Below are 21,787 nucleotides of genomic sequence, written 5' to 3'. Positions count from 1 at the left end.
ATCAGAAAGAAGAAGAACAGAATCACGGTAAACCTCCAGCGCACCTCAAAGTATTACTTTTTACAACCTTCCATCCGAAATGTTCATTAATGCACACCACTGGAACACACTTCCTCTCTTTTCATCTTTTCTTAGCACCTGTTCAGACGCTTCCTTTCTGTTTCTGCTCTCTTCTCCACATTTTCTTTCTCTTCAGCCTGAACTTTCTTTCATTTGGGGAAAAGGATAATAGTTGCTTCAGGAACATTGTTTAATTAAGCACCCTGAATGAGAAAAAAATTACCTCTCATCTCTCAAGGTTTACTGCTTGGAGAGAGAACTGGCAAGTGTTGAACACACTAGCATATGGAGTGAGAGCAAGCCTCGCTATTGCTCAATTTGAAAAGCCTCTGCCAGGATTAGGCAAAACCTCAGGGATATTCTATGTGAATACCTGCCTCTGTGTGCGTTCACCTGACTTTCTCACGTTTTCCTTCAGGAGATTGCTGTGGGCGAGGTAATCCAAGAAGCTTCAGCTCCCTCACTTCTCAGTCTTGCACATGTCTTGGTCGACATATTATTTGAACGCTTGGATCTTCATTAGCGGTAATCGCCTCTAAAGACCCACAGGATGCACAAAATTGAATTATGAGTCAAGCTTTTCGCCAGTTTAGACAGCAGCAGTATTGTCAGAATCAAAACAACGCTGTGTCCATTCAGACGTCTCTGTTCTCACCTAAACAAGAAGAGGCTGACCTTAAACAGCAAACCAGGGATGGTTTACCACACGTCTAGCCAAAGTGCTGAGGGTACAGTGGCAGACCAAGACTGTAGAGACAAATATTCTCAAAATTCAAGTTGAAGATGGTAGTGGTTCTCTGCTTTAATATACTCAAGGAAACACTATTAACCAGGTCTACAAATATAATATTATCTTTACTTTAGTGATCCCCCTAAAATTGTTTTTTTTTAATACTCTGAATAACGAAAAGAACCAGTAAAAGTTTCCAGAGCAGTTTAGGGCAACCCTCAAAGTCACAAAATAATAACTCACCAGAAACAAATGCAAAATGTCAGAAAACTAAATCATATTTCTGACATGAAGTTCACTGAAGTTTAGAAGGAATGATGAAGACAGACATCAGCCACTATCACTCATTTCTTCCCCCTCCCTCTGCAGCTGATGTAGCAAGCAGCCGCCTAATGCAGCTGAAGAATGAGTGGGGGTGGCTGCTGTTTTAGCCTGGAGCTAAGTTTAAAACAATTTAGAAAATTTGAAGCAGTTTAGTCACACACAGGCAGCTTTCATTTTAGATCGTTTTTTAACAGTTTGTTTTAACCTTGTGGTCTTTTTGAAACACATAAGTGCAAGGCAATGTTTTGTGACCATTATGGGACTGGAGATGCTGTTGCTACTGGCCAGCTTGAACTTGTTCACACAGACCAGTCTGTTAGGCAAACAATGTAAGCTCATACAATAAAAAGAGGACATTAAGTACTTGTTTAGAAGGGTAAATAAAGTTATCATTTGCATAAAGTCCATTACATTTATGCCTGTCACATAAATGCAGTGGAGTGGATGGCAAAGTAGTTAGAAATATAGTTCATCACCATTTGGATGAACATTTGGGTCTGGGTTTTACTCACAAAGGTTGTGATGATTGCACTCACAGTAACAAGTGTAGCTGTAAACTTTCAGTACACTCTGCTTGTCTCAGTCAGAGAAGAAAGGCTGCAGCTCCACCACGAATTACACCAAGACACATTGTCTCTATTTGTTTGTCTCAGACGCAGTTAAAATACACCGCAACACTGCACTTTAGTGTTATAATAGTAGAGAAAACATCTGAATTGACCTACGGGATTTCCGGAATGGAATCATCTTTGACGTGATGAAGACGAACTGGCCTGGGATGGGCAAAACCTGGCATGAATCTGACTCAGAAGAAATCTGAATGTGTGAATAACTTTATAGATTTTGTATTATTGCAGCACGTCAAAGAAAAAAAAAATATATAACTGCCTCACAATCTCTTATGCTGTGAAGGTCCGAGGCTTGAACCCGGGCCTACTACTCGTTAGTCATACAGCGTTTGGTCGCCTGCTCACCCACTGAACCAAACCGTCGCGTCCCTGTGATTACTTTTTTGACTGACTTTTGCAACAGTGCCTGACCTCTTCATCATACAAAGCAGTCTCCTTCATTTTAAACTTAGAAAATACTATAGATTTCAGAGAGCACTATTAATAAAATTAAATAAAAATAAAACAAAATCTGAGATACTGGCTTTTAAGTTCCATGCATTCATTAGTCTTCAAAAACAATTTGCACTTACGTAATTCAATTTAAATGCAGGAAGCTGTTTGGGGTGGAGGTATGGGAAGCATCAAAGCCATTAAACCAGTAGGAATGTAACTGAGTACATTCACTCAAGTACTTTATTTAGGTTTAACATACTTTTACTTTATTTCCATCTTATGCTGCTTCCTGCTTTTACTCCACTTCATTTTGAACACAGTTACTGCACTTTGTACTTTTTCTTATTTTAAAGCTTTACTCAGTATTATGCACCATTACAGATCAAGGTATTTAGAAATACATTAAAATCCTGTTTTTTTAATATACCTTTCATACAATAAATCTGAAAGAATGACCTTGAAAACTGAGTTTTGTATATCAGTTTTCTACACTGATTTAAATATTTCTTAGGATAATGTTTGCAGTTGTTGACCTTTTGTACATGTAACACACAGAAGGAGGTTTTCTGCATCTGACACTTTATCACAACTGTAAATACTTTTTATGTGAAATTGCTGCTTGGTCACAGTGTGCATAAAAAGCAGGCCACTCGTTCCCAAGGAATTCACTGGATAAAAGACAGTTTAATCATCAGTCTCCCAGATTCAGATTACACATTTTACACACTCACATACAGCTCCACTGGGAAATTCAGATTTTTAGTTTAGGGATGCAGTACAAGTGTAAAAACTGGGTAATATCTAATGCAGCAACCAAGATGAGGAGCAAAGTTGAGAAACCAGGTGAGAAACTGTCTCACCTGGGACTCTCCACCTCCATCTGCCTCTGGATCAAGGACTTCCTGACAAATAGACCACAGTCTGTCAGACTCGGCCCCCACCTGTCCAGCACCATCACACTCAGTACCGGGTCTCCACAAGGATGTGTTCTGAGTCCCCTCTTGTTTACGCTCTACACATCCGACTGCTCCCCTACCCATCTCTCAAACACCATCATAAAGTTCGCGGATGACACCACAGTGGTTGGACTCATCTCAAGGGGGGATGAGTCGGACTACAGAGATGAGGTTAACAGATTGACTGAGTGGTGTTCAGTTAACAACCTCCAACTGAACACCACGAAAACTAAAGAACTTATTTTGGACTTCAGGAAGGCCAGAGCAGACCCGGCCCCACTCTACATTCACGGGAACTGTGTGGAGAGGGTACACTTCATGAGGTTTCTGGGCGTGCAGATCTCTGATGATCTCTCCTGGACTGCAAATACCACGGCGGTGGTAAAAAAGGCCCAGCAGCATCTCCATTTTTTGAGAGTGCTCAGGAGGAACAACCTGGAGGAGAGGCTGCTGGTGACATTCTATAGAGCCACCATAGAGAGCATCCTAACGTACGGCATAACAACATGGTATGCAGGGTGCTCAGTTGCAGACAGGAAAGGACTGCAGAGGGTCATCAACACAGCCCAGAAGATCACTGGCTGCTCTCTGCCCAGTCTGGAGGCCATTGCAAACTCCCGATACCTCAGCAGAGCTGGCAATATCATTAAGGACTACTCTCACCCCAGTAATCAACTGTTCGAACTATTACCGTCAGGCCAACGGTACAGGTCACATAAAACCAGGACAAACAGATTCAGGGATAGCTTCTTTCCCAGAGCTATCACCGTAGTAAATAAGCACAAAACAATTAAACCTGCTTAACTATACCATACTTGCCACTGTCACTATATTATGCTGCTATTCATACTATCATTATATTATGCTGCTATCCTGTATATATTGTACTTATTATTGTCTGAGTACTTCGGTTGTTTTATTGTACTTTTTATATTTTACATTTATATTTATTATTGCATTTTGCACCAAGGGAGTGGCACTCCAAGTTCTCCTCTGTTTTTATCTCCAAACCATCAGAATATCAGTCATTTTCAGTTTAGCCCAAGTATGTTTTCTATACTTCTAAAAAATACTTTCTAGTAGTAATATTCTCCAAAAGCCCGTAAACAGACTAATGTATGAAGTTGCATGAAATTATGAATAGATTGTGTTTAAGGCACATTAACAAGAGGATGAGTTAGGCCACTGAGGTTAGTGAGGTGGTGACAGTGGACCTAAATCATTAGGTGCAGAATGTGGGTAGTTTTTTTGGGGACGACAGAGGAAAAATATTCCCCCCACAATCCTTGTAAAAAAGTGCACAAATAATTATCCCTCCTAACTCAAAATTACAAGAAGATCTGTTTCAGTGTAAGCAAGAGAAAAAGGTAAACTGGTATAAGAGGAAATTAGTTAGTGTGAGGAAGTAATTTAAAAACTTGAGCAGTGACAGATTGACTGGAGGACTGCATCTGGTGCTTTCTGAGACACTTCCTACTATTAGTCGACTCAGACTGCTCTGCTCCTCATTAGCCGCAGTGTGTAGGCTTCACTAGATTGTCTGCTTCCAATCTGCAGCACTGGTGTTGCTGTTGGAATTGACATATTCAAAAGTCTTCATAGCTCTCTGCCCCAGATTCACCTGGCATCCTCTTTGCCAGGTTGTGCTCTACTTTGCTTCCCCTTCCCTGTAATGCTCTGAGTTTTTGTTTTCCTGTCAGAAACAACTTAGTATTTCAGGTCTGTGCTCGTATATGTAATGTATGCTTGTGTGTGTTTGACAATGTGCATGCCAGTGGAAAAGGTGAGCCAACCTGTCTGGAACAATTTGACTTCCACTGAATTTATATTGGATTTCAATGAATGGTTGTGGCATGTGATGTTTTTGCTGCACCTTCTGATGGCTGCAATCATCACCAACACACCTCTGGGAGAAACCTCTGGCATGCTCGTTTATGTGCTCAACCAGCACTCACCGGTCACGCTTTCCGCTAACAGCTGTGCAGCCTACTAAGTTGTAGCACGTCCTTCCAAAAACAACACAATAAATATTAATGATTTGGCGTACGAGGAACAGAAAAGGGTGTCAGAGAAGACGGATGACATGTGAGCCACTCCTTGCCGGCACTCTGTGTGTTTAGGGTGGCAGCAAACACATTTCTCAAAGATAACAAAGCAGCAACCAGACATCTTGGGATTAATTAGCAACACAATCCTTTTAAGACAGGCTTTTTATTTCTAATTTGTAGATTATTGTTCTATAAAGGAACACTGAGAGGGGGAGGCAGAAGTTATTTCCGGTGGATTGGATTTTAAACTTATTAAGCTGTTGGTTTTGTAACTTTGTTATGTGTCACACTGACTTCACTGCCTGAATGAAAGTGTTCAGCTGCAATCTAAGCAGCCATTTAATAAATAGACATGCAGGAAAACATTGCATTTAGATGGATACAGGGATAGGTAAAGTGTTTTGGCTGTTTTGGGATGTATGTACACATTCATAGACTGTTGTCAGGATCCAGACATGCACTGTTTTTGTTTTTTTCATTTTCCTTCCTCTTTCCCTTTTTCTGACTCTGTGTTCTCAAGCGGAGAGGTGGGTCCATCTGTGCTCTGCCTACAGGTGGAGCAATCCGGTCGCTCAATTGCAACGCATTCCCTAATCAAACTTCGTGTTTTTAAGCACTGACCGTAGCTACTGCTCAAGATTGTGAGCAGTGGTGGGATATTGGTTCTCCCAGTTTAGTCTTTGCACTTTCACTTTCACTTACACTTTCTCCATGCCTGTTTTCCAGTTACCTGAAATGTGTATGCAGGTTCATTGGAGTTGTTTCCCACATTCCAGTAAGAAGTGCAGAATACAATGCAGCAGGTTACGTACCTCCATCCATGCTGGAATTCGTTCCACAGTGGAATCAAACTGTTTGTCAACTACCTGTCCACTCTCCAGCAAATTCACCTTCAGTCACTTGAAAACTTGACTGCTTGCTTATAAGCCTCCCAACACCACCTGCTTCCATCTTCACAAAAGGTCACAGGACTAATCACTGTTAGTCTTCAGTAACTGTTATAGTTCCCTGGTCCTTGCTAACTGCCTGTTTCCATGCCTACAGAAACCTCCAGCATTTCCTGACAACACTGTTCTTAGTTTAACAGTCCACCTGTCCATAGTTAACTCCTTCAGTTCTGTCAATAAATCTTTTAAACCTCTTAGCTGTGGTCTGTGTCTGCTCCCTGGGCCTGGAAAATGGAAAAATATGGCAAAAAATAAAATAAAAAATAACAGTGTGATAGCACCCATTAGTTTGTGGACTTTATTTTTAAGGCTTCAAGTGTAGGATAGAAGATTTTGCCATTTGTATTTTGTCTGGAGTAAGAGAGCAGCTACATGTAATGCTAGCATGCTTAATTGAGTCCAATGATCTATCAGGTGAAACCTAGTAGACTGTAATTGGTACCCATATGTCACACTAAGTGACCTGCCAGTAATAGTTATGTAATTTCAGTCCTTCATAAAGTTTTAATTGGTGAGTTATGAAAATATCCTCCATTGTTCGGATATTTTATTTCAGCTTCAAAACTGGGAATCAACAATGATTGAGTCGCTTTGGGAATGCATGGCTTCAAAACAGAACCCCACTAACTAGTGGGTGCCATAACTGTGGCTACATCAGCCTTTTATATGCAGTCAATTAGGGAACAGTTTCAAGTGTGTGAAATTGCAGTGTTTTGTTTTTTTTTTTAGCACTTTGGCTTCATTTTGCAGTCTCAGTCTTGGTCAGCATGTCAACAATGAAAACAACAAACAGAAAAAAAGAGGGAATCTGAGATCATTTATACTTTTGTGCCTTTTTTCTTTTTGAAGATTGATGTAATTTGTTTTTTTGATATGCAAAGTGATGACCATTTTTGGTCCTCATTCTCTTCAGAGGCCTGTTGATGGGTTAAGAGTAAAGTTCTGGCTCATGTTAAGCGAATGTGAATTCTGGATAATGTCAACGAGGATCCTCACAAAAGAAACGCTAGCACATGTGAGTGTTTGGTGGCTGAGTAAAGGTAGTTTAGCTGAAAGATCTGTAACTTCACAGCTCTGTGAAACTTCACACACACACACGCACAAAACAGCAGATGCACCCAAACAGACACACTGACAAAGATGCGCTCACACAGGCAAAAACACAAACACACACTCGCAGAGCGTAACAAAGACTCCTGTGGTGCACCGGAGATGAGAGGCGCAAAAGGATGCCAGAATCGCAGGGAGTGACAGCAGAAAGGTAGGGAGAGGAAACAACAAAAATGAAGCTGACATGAAACACAGGTGTGTGCTGTAGTGGAATAGTAAAGAAACAAATCCACACTCAGCTGTACACATTATGTCGTTTTTCTCCCTAGAAAGATGTAGGGAAAAGAACCGTGGAGCGAATTAAAAAAAGCAGACAGCAGGAAAGAAGCTGATGGGAGTTAATTCTCTGCCCGTCACTTTTCACTTCAGTCAGGCCAAGCAAGATGTGGTTTCTGCCTCCGCTGATTAGGCAGTGAGCCAAATTACAGCGGGACAGACTCAACAGCGCAACGCGAGTGAAACAACTGACTGGTGTCTTTGTTAAGCTAAGCGCAAACCTCCTATTCTTTTTATCAAATCTCCTTTCATTGCTGGCAACAACAAAAAATCTGCATAAGTACGGATTGTTAAGTTATTACACAGCAAATCCTGCTAAAGGCTTTACGAATGACAAGATTATCAACAATGTCTCTGAAATCTAAAGCTCTACAATTTGTTTCAAGAAAAATAAATAAAATGTGAAATGTAAATATAATTGCTAAAATTGCACAGTAACAAGCCTTCTCCTTCTCTCTCGGCACATTCACTGGAGGATTTCAGCCCTGTCAACTTACTATTATTGACTCTCAGATTGGATCACCATGGTAACAGGCCGGAGGAAGCCTGCAGCTGACTGGATCCACCCTGCATCCAAGGCTGTGAGCTCACAACACATAGACCTGAACGTGTACAAGAACAGACACACACGTATGCACACTTGCACTCAAGTACACACAACCAACGAGACAGAAAAAAATACTGGACCACTTTAGTGAGACGGGGACCAATTGGATGACATTTAAATGGATGGAAGCTTCGGCGGAACAAATGAGTTCATTTCTGCCGTTTCTGTCGCAGTTCAGACCTCCCTCTGGATATCAAACTGAGATCACGCTGAAATGGCAGAGCGACGCCTGTTGCGAATCGCACTTTTCACAGCTGAATCCCACATTTCTGCGAGTGCAGAGAAGCGAGAGATAAAAGCGACAGGAAAACAGAGACTTTAGATTTACACAATCAGTCCTGCTGCTCCCAATCAGCCATGAAGGCAGCAACGCAGCAGGTGAGGAAACGTACGCAGAGCTCCTGTGCATGTCAAACGACAGGCGCACTCAGGTACTCTCTGTTTGGCAAAGAAAAAACGACACTTTTTCCTTATATGTCTTATAGATGTTGAATATTGAAGGATATCAAAGTCTAATTCGTGAGATCAATCAAGCATTTAATAACCAACCCTGATTTGAAGAAGCTCTGCATTTTTATGGGACTTTTAAACTATGCCTAAATGTTTTTGTTTGTTTGTTTATTCATGATCTGCACCACAGGAAGTGAATGAATATTAAAGAGACAATCATAAGCTCAGGGAAAATTACAAAATGCTGTGACCAAAGTAACATTTGCTCCGGTTAAAGATCAAAAAGAGGCAGATGAGAACTAATGAAAATACAGGGACCAGTGAGATTAAAGGCAGCATTTAGAAGATTTAACACAGCTTGTGAATGACATTGTTGGACTTTGAAGAAATATATTCAAGTCAAAATGCCCTAATGTGGTATTGTAAAGGGTTTACAAAACTCATTTGAAACCTTCCAAAATAATCTCAATAACATCAAACATCTGTGACATTTATTAAAATCTGCAATATGACGGCATGGTAGTATTTAAATCAGCACTATCAGTCTAAAAGCAGACAGAAGTGAATGAGAAAGCACTTGAAATAGTGACTGTAAAACAACAAGCTACTGTACGGGAGCACTGGACCGCTGAAATGGAGTAAAAGCTTTTTAGTACACAACAAATATGACTTTATGTACAATGCCAGTCCTGGAACAGCTGATGCTTAGACTAATGTTAGCTAACATACTTATTTTTGACAACTATAACTGCACACAGTCCCAGCATCACTTCTCACTAAAGCTGCATCCTTCCAACCACTTTCATCCAAACTTCAGCCTTCTGATTTTACTGTTTCTTACTGCAGCAAGCTGTGGCACCAAAGTCTCCATTATTGTTTACATCTGTGTTGGTCTGAGATAATGCTAAGCTCAATGTTCTGTAGTGTGTGTTGCATTGCTTTCAATTATGCTGTGTGTGCTTTTTCAAAAAAATAAAAACTATAATAAGATTTTAAATCCTTGTTGGACTGCTTTACAAAGTAACGTGTTACTGTGCTAAATTAATAATCACATTTCTGTTACAATTATGCCAATATTAATCACAAATGATCTTCAGTTGTCTGCATGATAGGTAGCAAAAAAAAATGAAACAGCTGCATTATACTAACATAAAATGGGCTCATTGCAAACATCTGCACAGACAGAATACTATCACAGTAGGTGAAGAACCCAGAGTGATGTTTAGTCTGTCTGTATGCAGACCCGAGCACAGCGGCCACAGCCCGACCTTCAACAGGTAACAAAGTCAGTGGTGAGTGACTTTGACACAGCCAACATATTGCAGCCTCCATTTTTACATAGTTCAACTGTAGAATTGCTGTGGCAACAACTTTGCTACATCAGAGTTGTTGCCACACCCATTTGCTCATAGGGGGTCATATGATTGTTGGGTTTTTCTGTGTATGTATTACTGTAGGGTCTACCTTACAATATAAAGCGCCTTGAGGTGACTGTTTTTTGTGATTTGGCGCTGTATAAATAAATAAATTGAAGTTAGGGCTGGGCGGTATGGCCTAAAATCCATATCGCGATATAATTTGAAACATGTGCTGTAACGATATATATCGCGATATATTCTTTTCTTCTGTATAACGTATTTTCCACACTATAAGGCACACTTAAAATCCTTTAATTTTCTCAAAAATCGAGAGTGTGCCTTATGTATGAATTCTGGTTGTGCTTACTGACCTCGAACCGATTTCTGCGTGCAGAAATCTGTTAAAAAATGTTTTAGTACAACTTTGGTAAGCCGCACTGCTTGATGGATTGTCAGAGCATTACGGCTGCCGTAGTGAGGAGCTTCGTGGAGTAATCTGGGTCCAAAACTCCGTCTGTTTCAGGTCCCAAAGTCAAACGAACACTGAGAGTTAAAAACGGTCTAAATTCTTTCATCCTTAATAAAATCATCAGTGTTGCTGCTTTACCAGGTGTAACAATTAAGTTTAACATCCATGCGTCCATGAAAACAGAATTTATTAAATTTAACGGAGTTACAAGTTAACAGGAAGTTAGCTCGCTAGTTTCCACCTAAACATGACATACCATGTTCTGACTGAGAGATTTTTGAAATGAATTAAAACGTACAGTTCTGCTATCACTTCCAACATAAATGAAGACAGAAAACTAAACAGCAGTGGAGTTTGCAGGGTTACTGAAGTTGGACTACCTGGTATATAATGTTGTGCTATGTGATTGCTAGCGACACAGCTATGTTAGCATAACATTAGCACAGTGAAGCTGGAGGATGAACGGCAACTTTTTTCCACTCGATAAAAGTTAACGTGAGGGATTCTGGTGGTCAGGGACAAATGCAATCGCATAGCAGGATGCTATACACGGGCCAAACTTCAGTCAGGAGAACAACTGAGATCATTCATCCACATTACGAGGTTAGTTATTAATATACTGCAACAACATGGGAATAGAACAGCTGCGAGGGAATTCAACATTAATGAATCAATGTTACGGAAGTGGAGGAAGCGCAGTTTTTGGCTTTCCCCATATTTCCAAAGTGCTTTATCTCTTTGCTATGACTGTCGCCCGGCATAATATGCAGATGATAATGGTTGTAACCGCTGCGATGCTTTCGACCAAAACAGGCGCAGCTTGATGACATCATCAACATGCGCTATCGCGGTAGAGCGATATAGTCAAAATATCTATCGTTGGCCATATTTATATCGTTTCTATCGTATATTGTTTATATCGCCCACCCCTAATTGAAACTGAATTGAAAGTTAAATTGAAATCTCTTTGGGCTGGTTTTCAACGTTTATATTCAAACTTAAACACTAAAAGAAAGATTGTAAGCATGTTCTCATTGGGATAGGCATTTGATTCGGCATGTGGCTGTAGGCTTACATTGTTAACTTGTAATAATATGATAGTGCGCTTTAGGTTATGTTAAAGAGTGACGCACAAATAATGTCACATGAAGCGTAAAAAATTACTGCCTCTAGGGAGTAATTAAATAATGTAATGCATTAGTTTTCTTTTAATAATTATCTCAGTGCAGAAAAGAAAAGGGACTAAGAGTTTAATAGATAAACACCAGCGTACACTTTAAGTCTTACTTTTGATGTACAGAAAAGCACCTACATAAGAAAAGAAAAGAGCTAATTCGTGAGCAGAAATGTTACAGTATAAGTCAGTATACAGTAGTCAATATGTGTCAGTGAGGACTAGAATGTCAAACTGCTGTGGAAACGAACCTGCACGCCGTCAAAGAGCAGAGCTAATTTGGAGCTTTGTGTTCTTGTTCTGCTTACATGTCATTACTTTTCTTTTTGCAACCTGCCAAAACCAAAACTAAAGTTTTCAACATTTAAAATGTCCATTGTGCTTCATTCTCTTCCCACTCTTTGCGCAGCATCGATTGTTGTTCCCTCAAAGTCCCAGATCAGAAAAGAGTAGTAAAAAGCAAAAGAGACCAGAAGCCAAACTTGCATTAAAAGAAAAGACACATCTTCAGAGACACAACTCTTCTTCTGAGATGAGGTCAAAGGTCAACCTGAATGGGCAGGAATTTAGCTTGGCTGCATTTAATTAAGCACAAATTTCTAACTGTCCCTCTACCTAAAACTTGTCAGCTCAGCTGTCTTCATTGGTTTTCACTCTTTAAATTTAATTGTGCTATCTTAAGGCTCATATTTTAGGAGATTCACAGTTTGCTTTTCGCAGTTATTGCCCCCCTCAATATCTCAAATGTGTTTTCTTTGCCAATACTTGACATCCCAAGTTATTACATCATCACAAATGAGCCAATTTATCTATGAGAAATCCCTGGTTGCACTGTATCGAGTATACAGAGACAACTAATACTAGGTTATTTTGATGCTTAAGAAACCCTGAAATTTATCATGATTCTCAGGAAAGTTAATTGGGATGTCTTTCTAATGATTTCTAAGAAAATCAGCATTTGTTTATTTAGACAAGCATCTGCCTGAGAGACTACAAAGGTACTTATGCAATAACTGTAATTTGTTTTTAACCTGAGACATGGTGAGGGCCGTACACATTTCTTCTCCATTTTTATCTTCATTTTTATCTTCAGTCTCAACTGTCAGCGTTATGTGACCTTCTTTTCTTTAGACTGCATTGATTGTACGGTTCTTACATTAAAAAAATATCCAATAATATGTGTGTCATTGAATCTGGGTAAAAATCTGTTCAAAGCAAACCCTAATGCAAACAGTAGCTGTAAGTACCCCTCAGTGGTGTTCTGCAGTGACATGTAGGCCACGTTTCCATGAAATGCCCCTTTTCTCACATGGGAATTCCCATAATGAGAAACAAAACCAGCTGGACGCAGGTGTTCTCTATAAACCCAATACATTATGCCACAGGGCTTCCCTGTCTCCCCCTCCTCTACTTCTTTGTCCACATTCACCCCCTCCTTCTCTCCATTTCCTCTATCTCCTCTGTCTTCACTGACACATAACTCATTAACTCCATCTTCCTAAATCTACCTTTGTCTCCGCATACTGGTCTTAAACCATCTTCTTATTCTCTTTTGCATATACACAGAGGAATACCCAGTCTTCTTTTTTTATTATCCTCGCTTGTTACCTTGCTTCTCCACCTTCATCATCTCTTCCTTTTGGTCCTGCACAGCCCTGTTTTTCTTCTGTATTTATTTTGCATTATCCTCATCCTTTCAACAGCACAATATTACTAACATTAGGAATATGCTGTCTTGAAATAATGCTGAAAAACTCCCTTTATCATTTTTACTACTGTAATTTTGTATAATCAGGTTGTCCCAGAAGCCCCTTTTAAAGTTTCCGGTTGATCCAAAAATTAAGGAAAGCTAAGAACTAATAGAAATTAGAAAGAGGGAATGTATTTCATCCCTGTTAAAGGCAGAATTAAGTTTAAAATTCTTTGCCTGAAGTACAGGCAGTACCGGAATGATCAGGCTGCACCATGTCTGAAAGACATCAGACATATTATCCCAAAAGTGCATTTAATTTTAAAAATATACAGACTAAGTCTTTCCTTCTCCAATCTCTGCCACTGCTCCACACATGCAGCGTTTACTAAAATGAACTAATGAGTAAAAGGGGAAGCAGTCCCATTTGCCACTTTACCTTTTTCGCAAGTAGCGCCACCATAACTGGGCAGACAAAGACACACAAAAGAGTTGATCTCATCGATGCAGGTTCCTCCGTTCTGACATGGATTCGACTGGCAGTCATCAATGTCTGCAGGGAGAGAGAGAACATGAGGAGGTGAGTGAGATTAGACAGAAACATAGACGTATAAACAGCACTTTCCAAATGGCTACTTTTCTAAACTACCTGCCACAACTTGTTATTGAGAAAAAAAAAAACCCTGAGAGATCAAACTTTTGCAGAGATTAGAGCTGTTTCTGAGAAAGTTATAATTAAAGCGAATTGATTGAACTTCATCAGCGAGCGGTTTGGGATGCACTGAAGCGCATGATGCTAATTGCAATGTGTTTGCAGGACGTGCCACAGTTCTGCTGTCAAACTTGAGCCAAAAGCGAGAGGGAGAGTACGGTGGAAGCTATGGAGAGAGACAAAGCAGCATGGAGGAAAACGGAGAAAAACACTTAAAATGAACTTCCAGCTTCAGCAACAACACTGCTCCCACTCAAAAGTTATCTCGCTAGCAGCTATGAAAACACGTATAATAATGCAATTTAAAATTTCTCAAAGTGACCTGAAACAAAATGCCGAAGCCATCGCTTAGATGTGATATTAAAACAAGTTTAGATGTTTGTGCACACGCATATCCAAATTCACACATATTTCACAGAGGCGTTGCCCGGGTGAGAGTTCCCATTCTGTTGAAAAATGGTAGCTGTATTTCTCTGGCTGATCTGTGCCTGGGGGCAAAATCATTAAAACTGCAGCTGGTATCCCACAGTCCACTGCCATCACAACAACTGAGTGAATCCCTGGAGCTTTGGCAAGAGGTCACAGGAGGGGAGGAAAGGTGAAGGGAGAGGAGGGAGGCAGCGGAAAGACAGAAGACTGAGGGAAGATGAGAGGATAAAGAAATACTGACAAACATGGAGAGGAGCAGAGTTAGGAAGGAGAGGTGATGAAAACAAGGCTGGGTGGAGAAAGCCATTCGGAGAGGTGATACGATTCTGTGAGTCTGGGAAGTTGGCAAGTTTCAGGGTTGGATTACAGCGGCTTTGCAGGCAGACTCTGTTTGGGGCGGAAGAGTCTGTTTGGATAAAACAGCATGACAGCTTCATTGCTGGTGCCCCGCTTTGGGCTGGCTGGTATCAAAAGCTGAATTTGATGCAGGAGGTAGAGACCCAGCCAGAGGAACCGGAATGAGATGCTCGGTTTAGTGTATCACTGGAAATCCGTGTATCACTGGAAATCCGTGTATAACTGCGTCTGTCTGTCTGAGTCACGACGGGGTGGAAAAAGAAAGTACACGAAGAAGCAAAATAACAAAGCAGAGATACGCAGAGAGTAAACACTTCCCACACCATTAAAATGAGCTTTAGGTCTGGCACAGATAATCTGACATTATAAGTGGGTGGCTGGTCCAAATTTTAAGGGGCAGTGAATGGAAAGGCTTTATCATTCTTTGGCTTTAAAGCAGCACATCGTTTATTTTTGTATCCTAAATGCTCAGGAACTTTTGCTCAGGAAGAAGTTTGATATGTAAAAGCTTATTATAAGTGCATATGAGGGCAAATTTCACTGGAATAAAAAAAACTGATGTCACAGTGATGTCAACAGAGTTGTCTTGGCTCAGCTCTTTTGCTTAAATTGCATTCAAATTGGAGGTTTGATCTTTTAAAACAAACAAACAAACACACCAGTGTCACTGGATTGTAGTTCCACATATGGGAAAGCGAAAACCTATTCCGATCGATTCCTGGTGAAGTATTGCAAAGAGTTATCAGAGTTAGTTGTTATACAATTGATTTTACTGTGCCAGTAATCAAACTATACTATCATCGCTCATCTTCGCCGTTTTTGGTTTGAATCTGTCTTTTATGACTCTCACAATCTTTAGAAAGTGCAACACTAAACAGCTGGAGACTGCAGCAGGACTGTTAAATGCTTTATAAACTGCTAAACAGGATAGGGCGGATCGATACTAATAACCCGAATGGTATGTGAAGTACTGGACTAGCAATGCAACCTATGTTCAAGGTTCAAGGTTATTAGCTGTCAAATAACTTAATGTGAAATCAATAAAGTTCAAATTAACAGCAAGTACCCACAGCCACATATGCTTCAGAGAAATGATGATATACAATAAGATACTACAATGAAAGCCTCAAAGTATAATGATACAATATTACTGTATAGTCCTCTACTAAAAAAAAGAAGTTTATTTATATCTGGCTTGCTTTTACTGCATTGGCAGTGTGTTTTGGATGGCTGCTAAAAATAAAGCTGTTGAATTCATGGTGGATCAAAATCTGAAGAATGGCTTCTTGACAGCCACCCTTCCACTGAGACCATTTCTGATGAGGCTTCATTGAACACTAGCGCGATCAACTAAAGCACCAGATTTATATCTTCGGCCCGTGTCAGGTCTCAATTGGATTTTTTGGGGGCTTTCAAATACTGTTTATCTGTTGCAGATTTTTCTTTTTTTTAGGCTTGCCGCATCTTTTTTCTTTTTTGTCCTCCAGTTTCCAAGTGTCCAGTTTCCTCTGATTTTTTAAGAACACACTGCACAGTGTACTGAGATATGGTAAATTTTTAAGCTATTAGCTCTTTGGGAATTATCTTACAATTTAACAGTATGTCTGTAAAAGTGTGTTCTCGCTGGCATTTGTTTGCCCCTGGACCAAAGTGAAGGACTGGACTGAAGATGAGTGAAAAAGTGACCAAAGTCCCGCTTGGAAAAGCCCAGAGAACTATTGTTCGAAACCACATTTAAAAAATTAACGCTGTCTCCTTAGAAGCCAAAATATTAATAAATGAGGGGTGATTCAAGACTTCTGCACATTATTGTAAATGTGAGTTAAACAGACAAACAAAAAGTCAGCAGCTCTCTCTTTGCTTTCGCTGTATGAGATAGCAATACGTACAAGGCCTCAGCCATTGTGAACGGCAAGATAGTGAAATCAGTCATAAAGTAGACAGGGCCAACTCTCAGTGTAACACTCAGAAAGTTGATTCTGTTCATCTCGATGAACACATTCAACACTGGATCACTCATTTAAGTCACCTGGATGAGTGACAAACGTTTCTTCCAACGCTACATCCAGATGAACAGAATAAGCTTTCCTGGATTTCATTACCTGGATGATTGAGCATGCATCAAGATATTTCAGTGAAACAGAAATTCAAAAGGCAAACCATTTGCTGTATCATAAGAGAAAATACAGGCAAAATGAAAGAAATGTTACAGCAGTATCTCTGTGCCTTTTCCTTCATCACTACAATATAATACCCAAAAGTAAACGTGTCAGGGCTCTGTGTGCGGGCAAGTGGAGATGTGGATCCAAGTGCAGGACTCTGAGACGGAAATATAACTGAAAACCACAGCTTCATTGCTGGCACCAACAAAACAGAAACCAAACATGAAAACACTAACTGGACCACACAGGCGGGATCTGAGGGTACGACGCGACACCGAGCACGGGAAAACACAGGGCTTAAATACACAGGGTAGTAATGAGGGAATGGGCAACAGGAGGGAGACACAGCTGGGAGAGATCAGGGCTAACGAGATGGGGGGAACCAAGCTGCACACAGCTTAAGACAAACTAACATAAGACAAAGACTTTCACAATAAAAACAGGAAACATGAATCACAACTCAGAGACACGGACTCAACACAGAGAGACAGAAAATGACACATGGAACTGAACTATACATGAAACCACAATTCCTAAAACATGGATAACAGAAACATGAAACTCTAATAATAATCATCACAACCACAACAAGAGAACAAGAAACAATCCATGATGCAAAATTAAACCAAAACATAATAAACTCAAAATACTGGGTCCAACGGACCCAGAACTGTGACAAAAGGTTAGTAATACGCTACCAAGATTGGCAGGTGAAATTTAGCTTGTATCTAAATGAGAGATCAAGAGAAAAGAGTGAGACAGTTAAAAGTTAACCTATAAGATATAGTAGGGGCGATTGTGGCTCAAGAGTTGGGAGTTCGCCTTGTAATCGGAAGGTTGCCGGTTCGAGCCCCGGCTTGGACAGTCTCGGTCATTGTGTCCTTGGGCAAGACACTTCACCCGTTGCCTACTGGTGGTGGTCAGAGGGCCCGGTGGCGCCAGTGTCCGGCAGCCTTGCCTCTGTCAGTGCGCCCCTGGGTGGCTGTGGCTACAATGTAGCTTGCCATCACCAGTGTATGAATGTGTGTGTGGATGAAATATAGGCCATTTTACACATATGATCTCTAAAGCAGCATTGAATATTTTGATACCTAGTCTGACTTTACCAGCTGGAGACTGGTATCATAAACACTGAAACATGTTTAAGGCTAAATATGGTTACACAGAACTGAAAACTGTTTAATTGAAAAACGTGAGTTTAAGTATCTTCAGTGCAGCTGAATGCAAACATAAAATGTATTTGCACAAAAAAATGCTAATTTGAACTGATCTCTCAGAAACTCCAGAAAATGCCTCTCCTTCCACAGCCACATGAACCAATAGATGAGCAGGTTGCCAGTACAGCTGTTCAAAGAAAAAAAAAGAACCCTAATATGAGCCAGCATCTGGTCTCATTAAGCACTGCAGAAGAGAGCTAAGCCGAAGACTCAAGGCACCCCTTGGATTTTAGGAGCAACAGGGTCAATAAAGTACAGCTCTGAACATGAGCTATTAGTGGGGCCACAGTAGACGACAGATATTTTTCTCAGTTGAGAGCCAAGAGCACAGTGGATATTAATAGCTTCATGTTGTCAGGTTCACAGAAATCTGAAGAAATTTAAGGACAAAATGCTTTTACCGTATATACACTCACTGGACGATTTATTAGGTACATCTTGCCAGTACCTGGTTGGTCCCCATTTTGCCTTCAGAACTGCCTTAATTCTTTTGGCATGAATTCAACAAAATGCTGACTGTGGAGCTCATTTCAGTAGAGTGAACTAGCAATCATGGACAAGAAAAAAGTCTGAGATATACTGAGCTTGGTGACATGGTGTGTTATCCTCAGAGGTGGCAAACGCAGACACCTAAACAATAAAATTAGTCTAGTCAAAGGTTACAGTGGGATTCAGCAGGTGGGGAATACTAATATCTGTTTAGTGGCTCAGTGCACGGAAAAGAATAACATCTCACAGTTTCTTATGTGAGCCTCAGGAGGTTTTTGTAGTGTACTGGCTGTGATCAGCTAACCTTCTGCTCTTTGTGGATTCATCCAACAAGTTGTCATCAGATGTTTCAAAGCTAGTATCAAAGTCCAATGTCCATCCCCTACACTCACACTATACCCTTTATACTATCTTTATACTAGACCTATACAGTTGGTATGAAGTTGGAATTCAGTGAATGAATCTAAGCATCATCATCTTAAATACAAATTCATATCTGCTGCATTTAATGCAACCACTGTTCGCCAGTCCAACAGAGCACTTTATTGTGAATTCACCACAGTACTGCAAACTAACCTGTTTATCCTTCACATAACTACCCAGAATTTTCATTCAAACATTTGAATAACACACAACTAGTATAGCTTTCTTTGTTTAGCAGGACGTTTCACAATCTATAAATACACAAATTCAATATGTGATTAAAATGACATGTAAGCTTTAAATCTGCAGTTTATCAGTGAGCAGTCTTTACCTTTAAATCTCACCACTCTTCTTCCTCTCTGTCTGTCTTCCTACATCTTTCTCCATCTCAGAGCGACGTTAGCTCTCATTCTCTTCTCTCCCTGTGAATCCAGCAGCTGGACCTTTAGCTAGCAGCAAACTGCGCGACAAACTCCACACAAACAGTTTGTGTGTTTTCTGATGTTTGTTCAGCTGATATAAACGTTGAATTTGAAATTACACTTTTACACTTAAAAAATGGCACTCGCTTCATGCTTTGTCCTCCTCAGTAGTGCTAGCTAGATGCTGAAGTAGCACGTACACAACATACGGCTAGCACCTGCACTCCCTCCGGCCAATTGGGTATAAAAGACATAAATTAACCTAAAGTAACAAGCCTGTTTTGAAAATGTAAAGAGTACAAAGTACAGGTATTTCTTTAAAAATGTAGGGAGTACAATGAAAAGTTCTCAGAAAAATAAATACTCAAGTAAAGTACTTGAACTTCATTGCTCCCCACCTCTAGTTTTCCTGTTGGAAATGCGGGAAAATGAGTACACTGGTCATAATGGGATGGACTGCCAGCAACTATATTCAGGTAGGATATGCCACATCATTACACCACCAGCCTGAACTGTCGATGCACAGCAGGATGGATCTGTGTTTTCATGTCGCCTACACCAAATTCTAAACCATAAAACTTAAATGTTGCAACAAAGATCATAAGACCAGGCAATTTTTTTTCTCAATTTTCTGTTGTCCAGTTTTGGTGAGCTGAATTATATCCTCAGGTTCTGGTCGCATCTGAGTGGTACGCAGTGTGGTCTTCTGCTTCTGCAGTCCATCTGCTTCAAGTGTTGATTTATGGTGCTGAGGCCAGCTACAAACAATCTGGCCATTTTCCTCTGACCTCTGTCACCAACAAGCCATTTTCAACCAGAGAACTGCTACTCACTACATATTTTCTCTGCAAATGATAAACTATAGAGATGGCTAACATCACTGAAATAAAAGCACTAAACTATGGTACTATCTAGGCAGTGAATTGGTATCTGTGTATTTGTCACAGATACTGACAATATCCTTGACTTTGGATAATCATCTATGAAATATGCATATAATATCCTGATATTTAATCCACTGATGATCTTTTCACAGATCTCTTCACATACTAACTTCACCTTTGATGTGTCCAGTTTTCAGACAATGCATCCCAGTGGAATACCAGCCTCTGAAATGCTCACAATAGTCCATATGGCACCAACAAAGCATGCCATGTTCAAAGTCACTCAAATCACCTTTCTTCCACACTCTGATGTTCAGTTTGAACTTCAGATTAATGCACTTTAAACACTGAGTTGCTGTCAAATGATTGGCTGATTAGAGATTCAAGTTAACAAGCAGCTGAATGGGTGCACCTAGCAAAGTGTCTAACTAAATAAGCAGACAAACTTGATGTTCAAGGAAAGAAACATAATAAGAAAGTGTTTGTAATCCACTGGTACAAGTCATTCAATATAGGTATTTTTCTGCATCACCCTGTTTAATTGTTTTATTGTTTTTATAAAACCACCACTGTAGATACGGTTTCCTCTGATGACATGTTCACAAAAATATATGCACCTATTGACCAGAAAGAGTCAAGTATTAATTAAAAAGCTACACTTTTAGGGAATTAAATTGAAAGTGCAAGTGTCTCTGCATTTCTAATGGGATTTATGGATATGGCAGTATTCTGATTAACCTCTTTTCTTTTTTGAGGGACACACACACACCCACACACACACACAAAGGCAGAGAGAGAGAGAGAGAGAGCATATCCTGTATTAGCAGTGGACCATCGCTGTACAATTACCAAGAGTGGATCTCAGTCAGACCAAATAAAAGAAGCAAAAAATTATGTAGGAAATGGGTTTCCTTTTCCTTTTTCACAGTAGCGAAAAGTGCACACACATGAATTAATTTTGGTCTAAAAATATGGAAGAAAGTACTTAAAAACATACATATATTTCTTACTTCATACCTGAGTATCTAGTCTTTAATGCAGCCCTAGCTCTTTTGTAAAAACACTTGTGAATGATGACTAAAAAAGGATAAGTAAATCCTCCTCTGTAGCTTCATACTTTGACCAACCTGTCTGCCCGTGAATATGAGCTTAACTCGGGTAATGCCGAGGTAATATTTGAAGCACTGTAAAAAAAAATTACAAAATTCCACTATAAACATGAGTTAACAACCTGTGTAGTTTCTGAAGAGGTAATTTCATCTTCTTGTAACCAATTTAAAAACCTTGGGGAAAAGCACACTAGTCTTTTGACTAGATTTTTCTCAGACTTCTGTGACCTTGATGACACAGAGCTTTGGAGTAGGAGCTGAAGACCTAATAGAGCAGGTATAGATGTAGGCTTCACTCAAATTCGCTGTCACTTTGGATT

The 21,787-nt window shown here is 40.0% G+C and overlaps 1 protein-coding gene across 5 annotated transcripts in view; it reads right to left on the bottom strand.

The window, feature by feature from the left end:
* The window catches only part of ncanb (neurocan b), a 193,345-nt gene that overhangs the window by 40,416 nt on the left and 131,142 nt on the right, over positions 1–21,787 (bottom strand). For all 5 annotated transcript variants that reach the window (XR_015717167.1, XR_015717165.1, XR_015717166.1 and 2 more), the window contains one exon: positions 13,703–13,816. Coding sequence is in view for 1 of the 5 variants with exons in the window: in XM_087835674.1 (XP_087691800.1) it covers positions 13,703–13,816 (114 nt within the window). In the remaining 4 variants the exon portion in view is untranslated. The remainder of the gene's footprint in view (positions 1–13,702; positions 13,817–21,787) is intronic.

Source organism: Neolamprologus brichardi, chromosome 23 (genome assembly GCF_056152115.1).
Source record: "Neolamprologus brichardi isolate AB-2024 chromosome 23, ASM5615211v1, whole genome shotgun sequence".
NCBI lineage: Eukaryota > Metazoa > Chordata > Actinopteri > Cichliformes > Cichlidae > Neolamprologus > Neolamprologus brichardi.
Note: the sequence above shows the minus strand (reverse complement) of the source record. Positions and strands in the feature narration are given on the sequence as shown.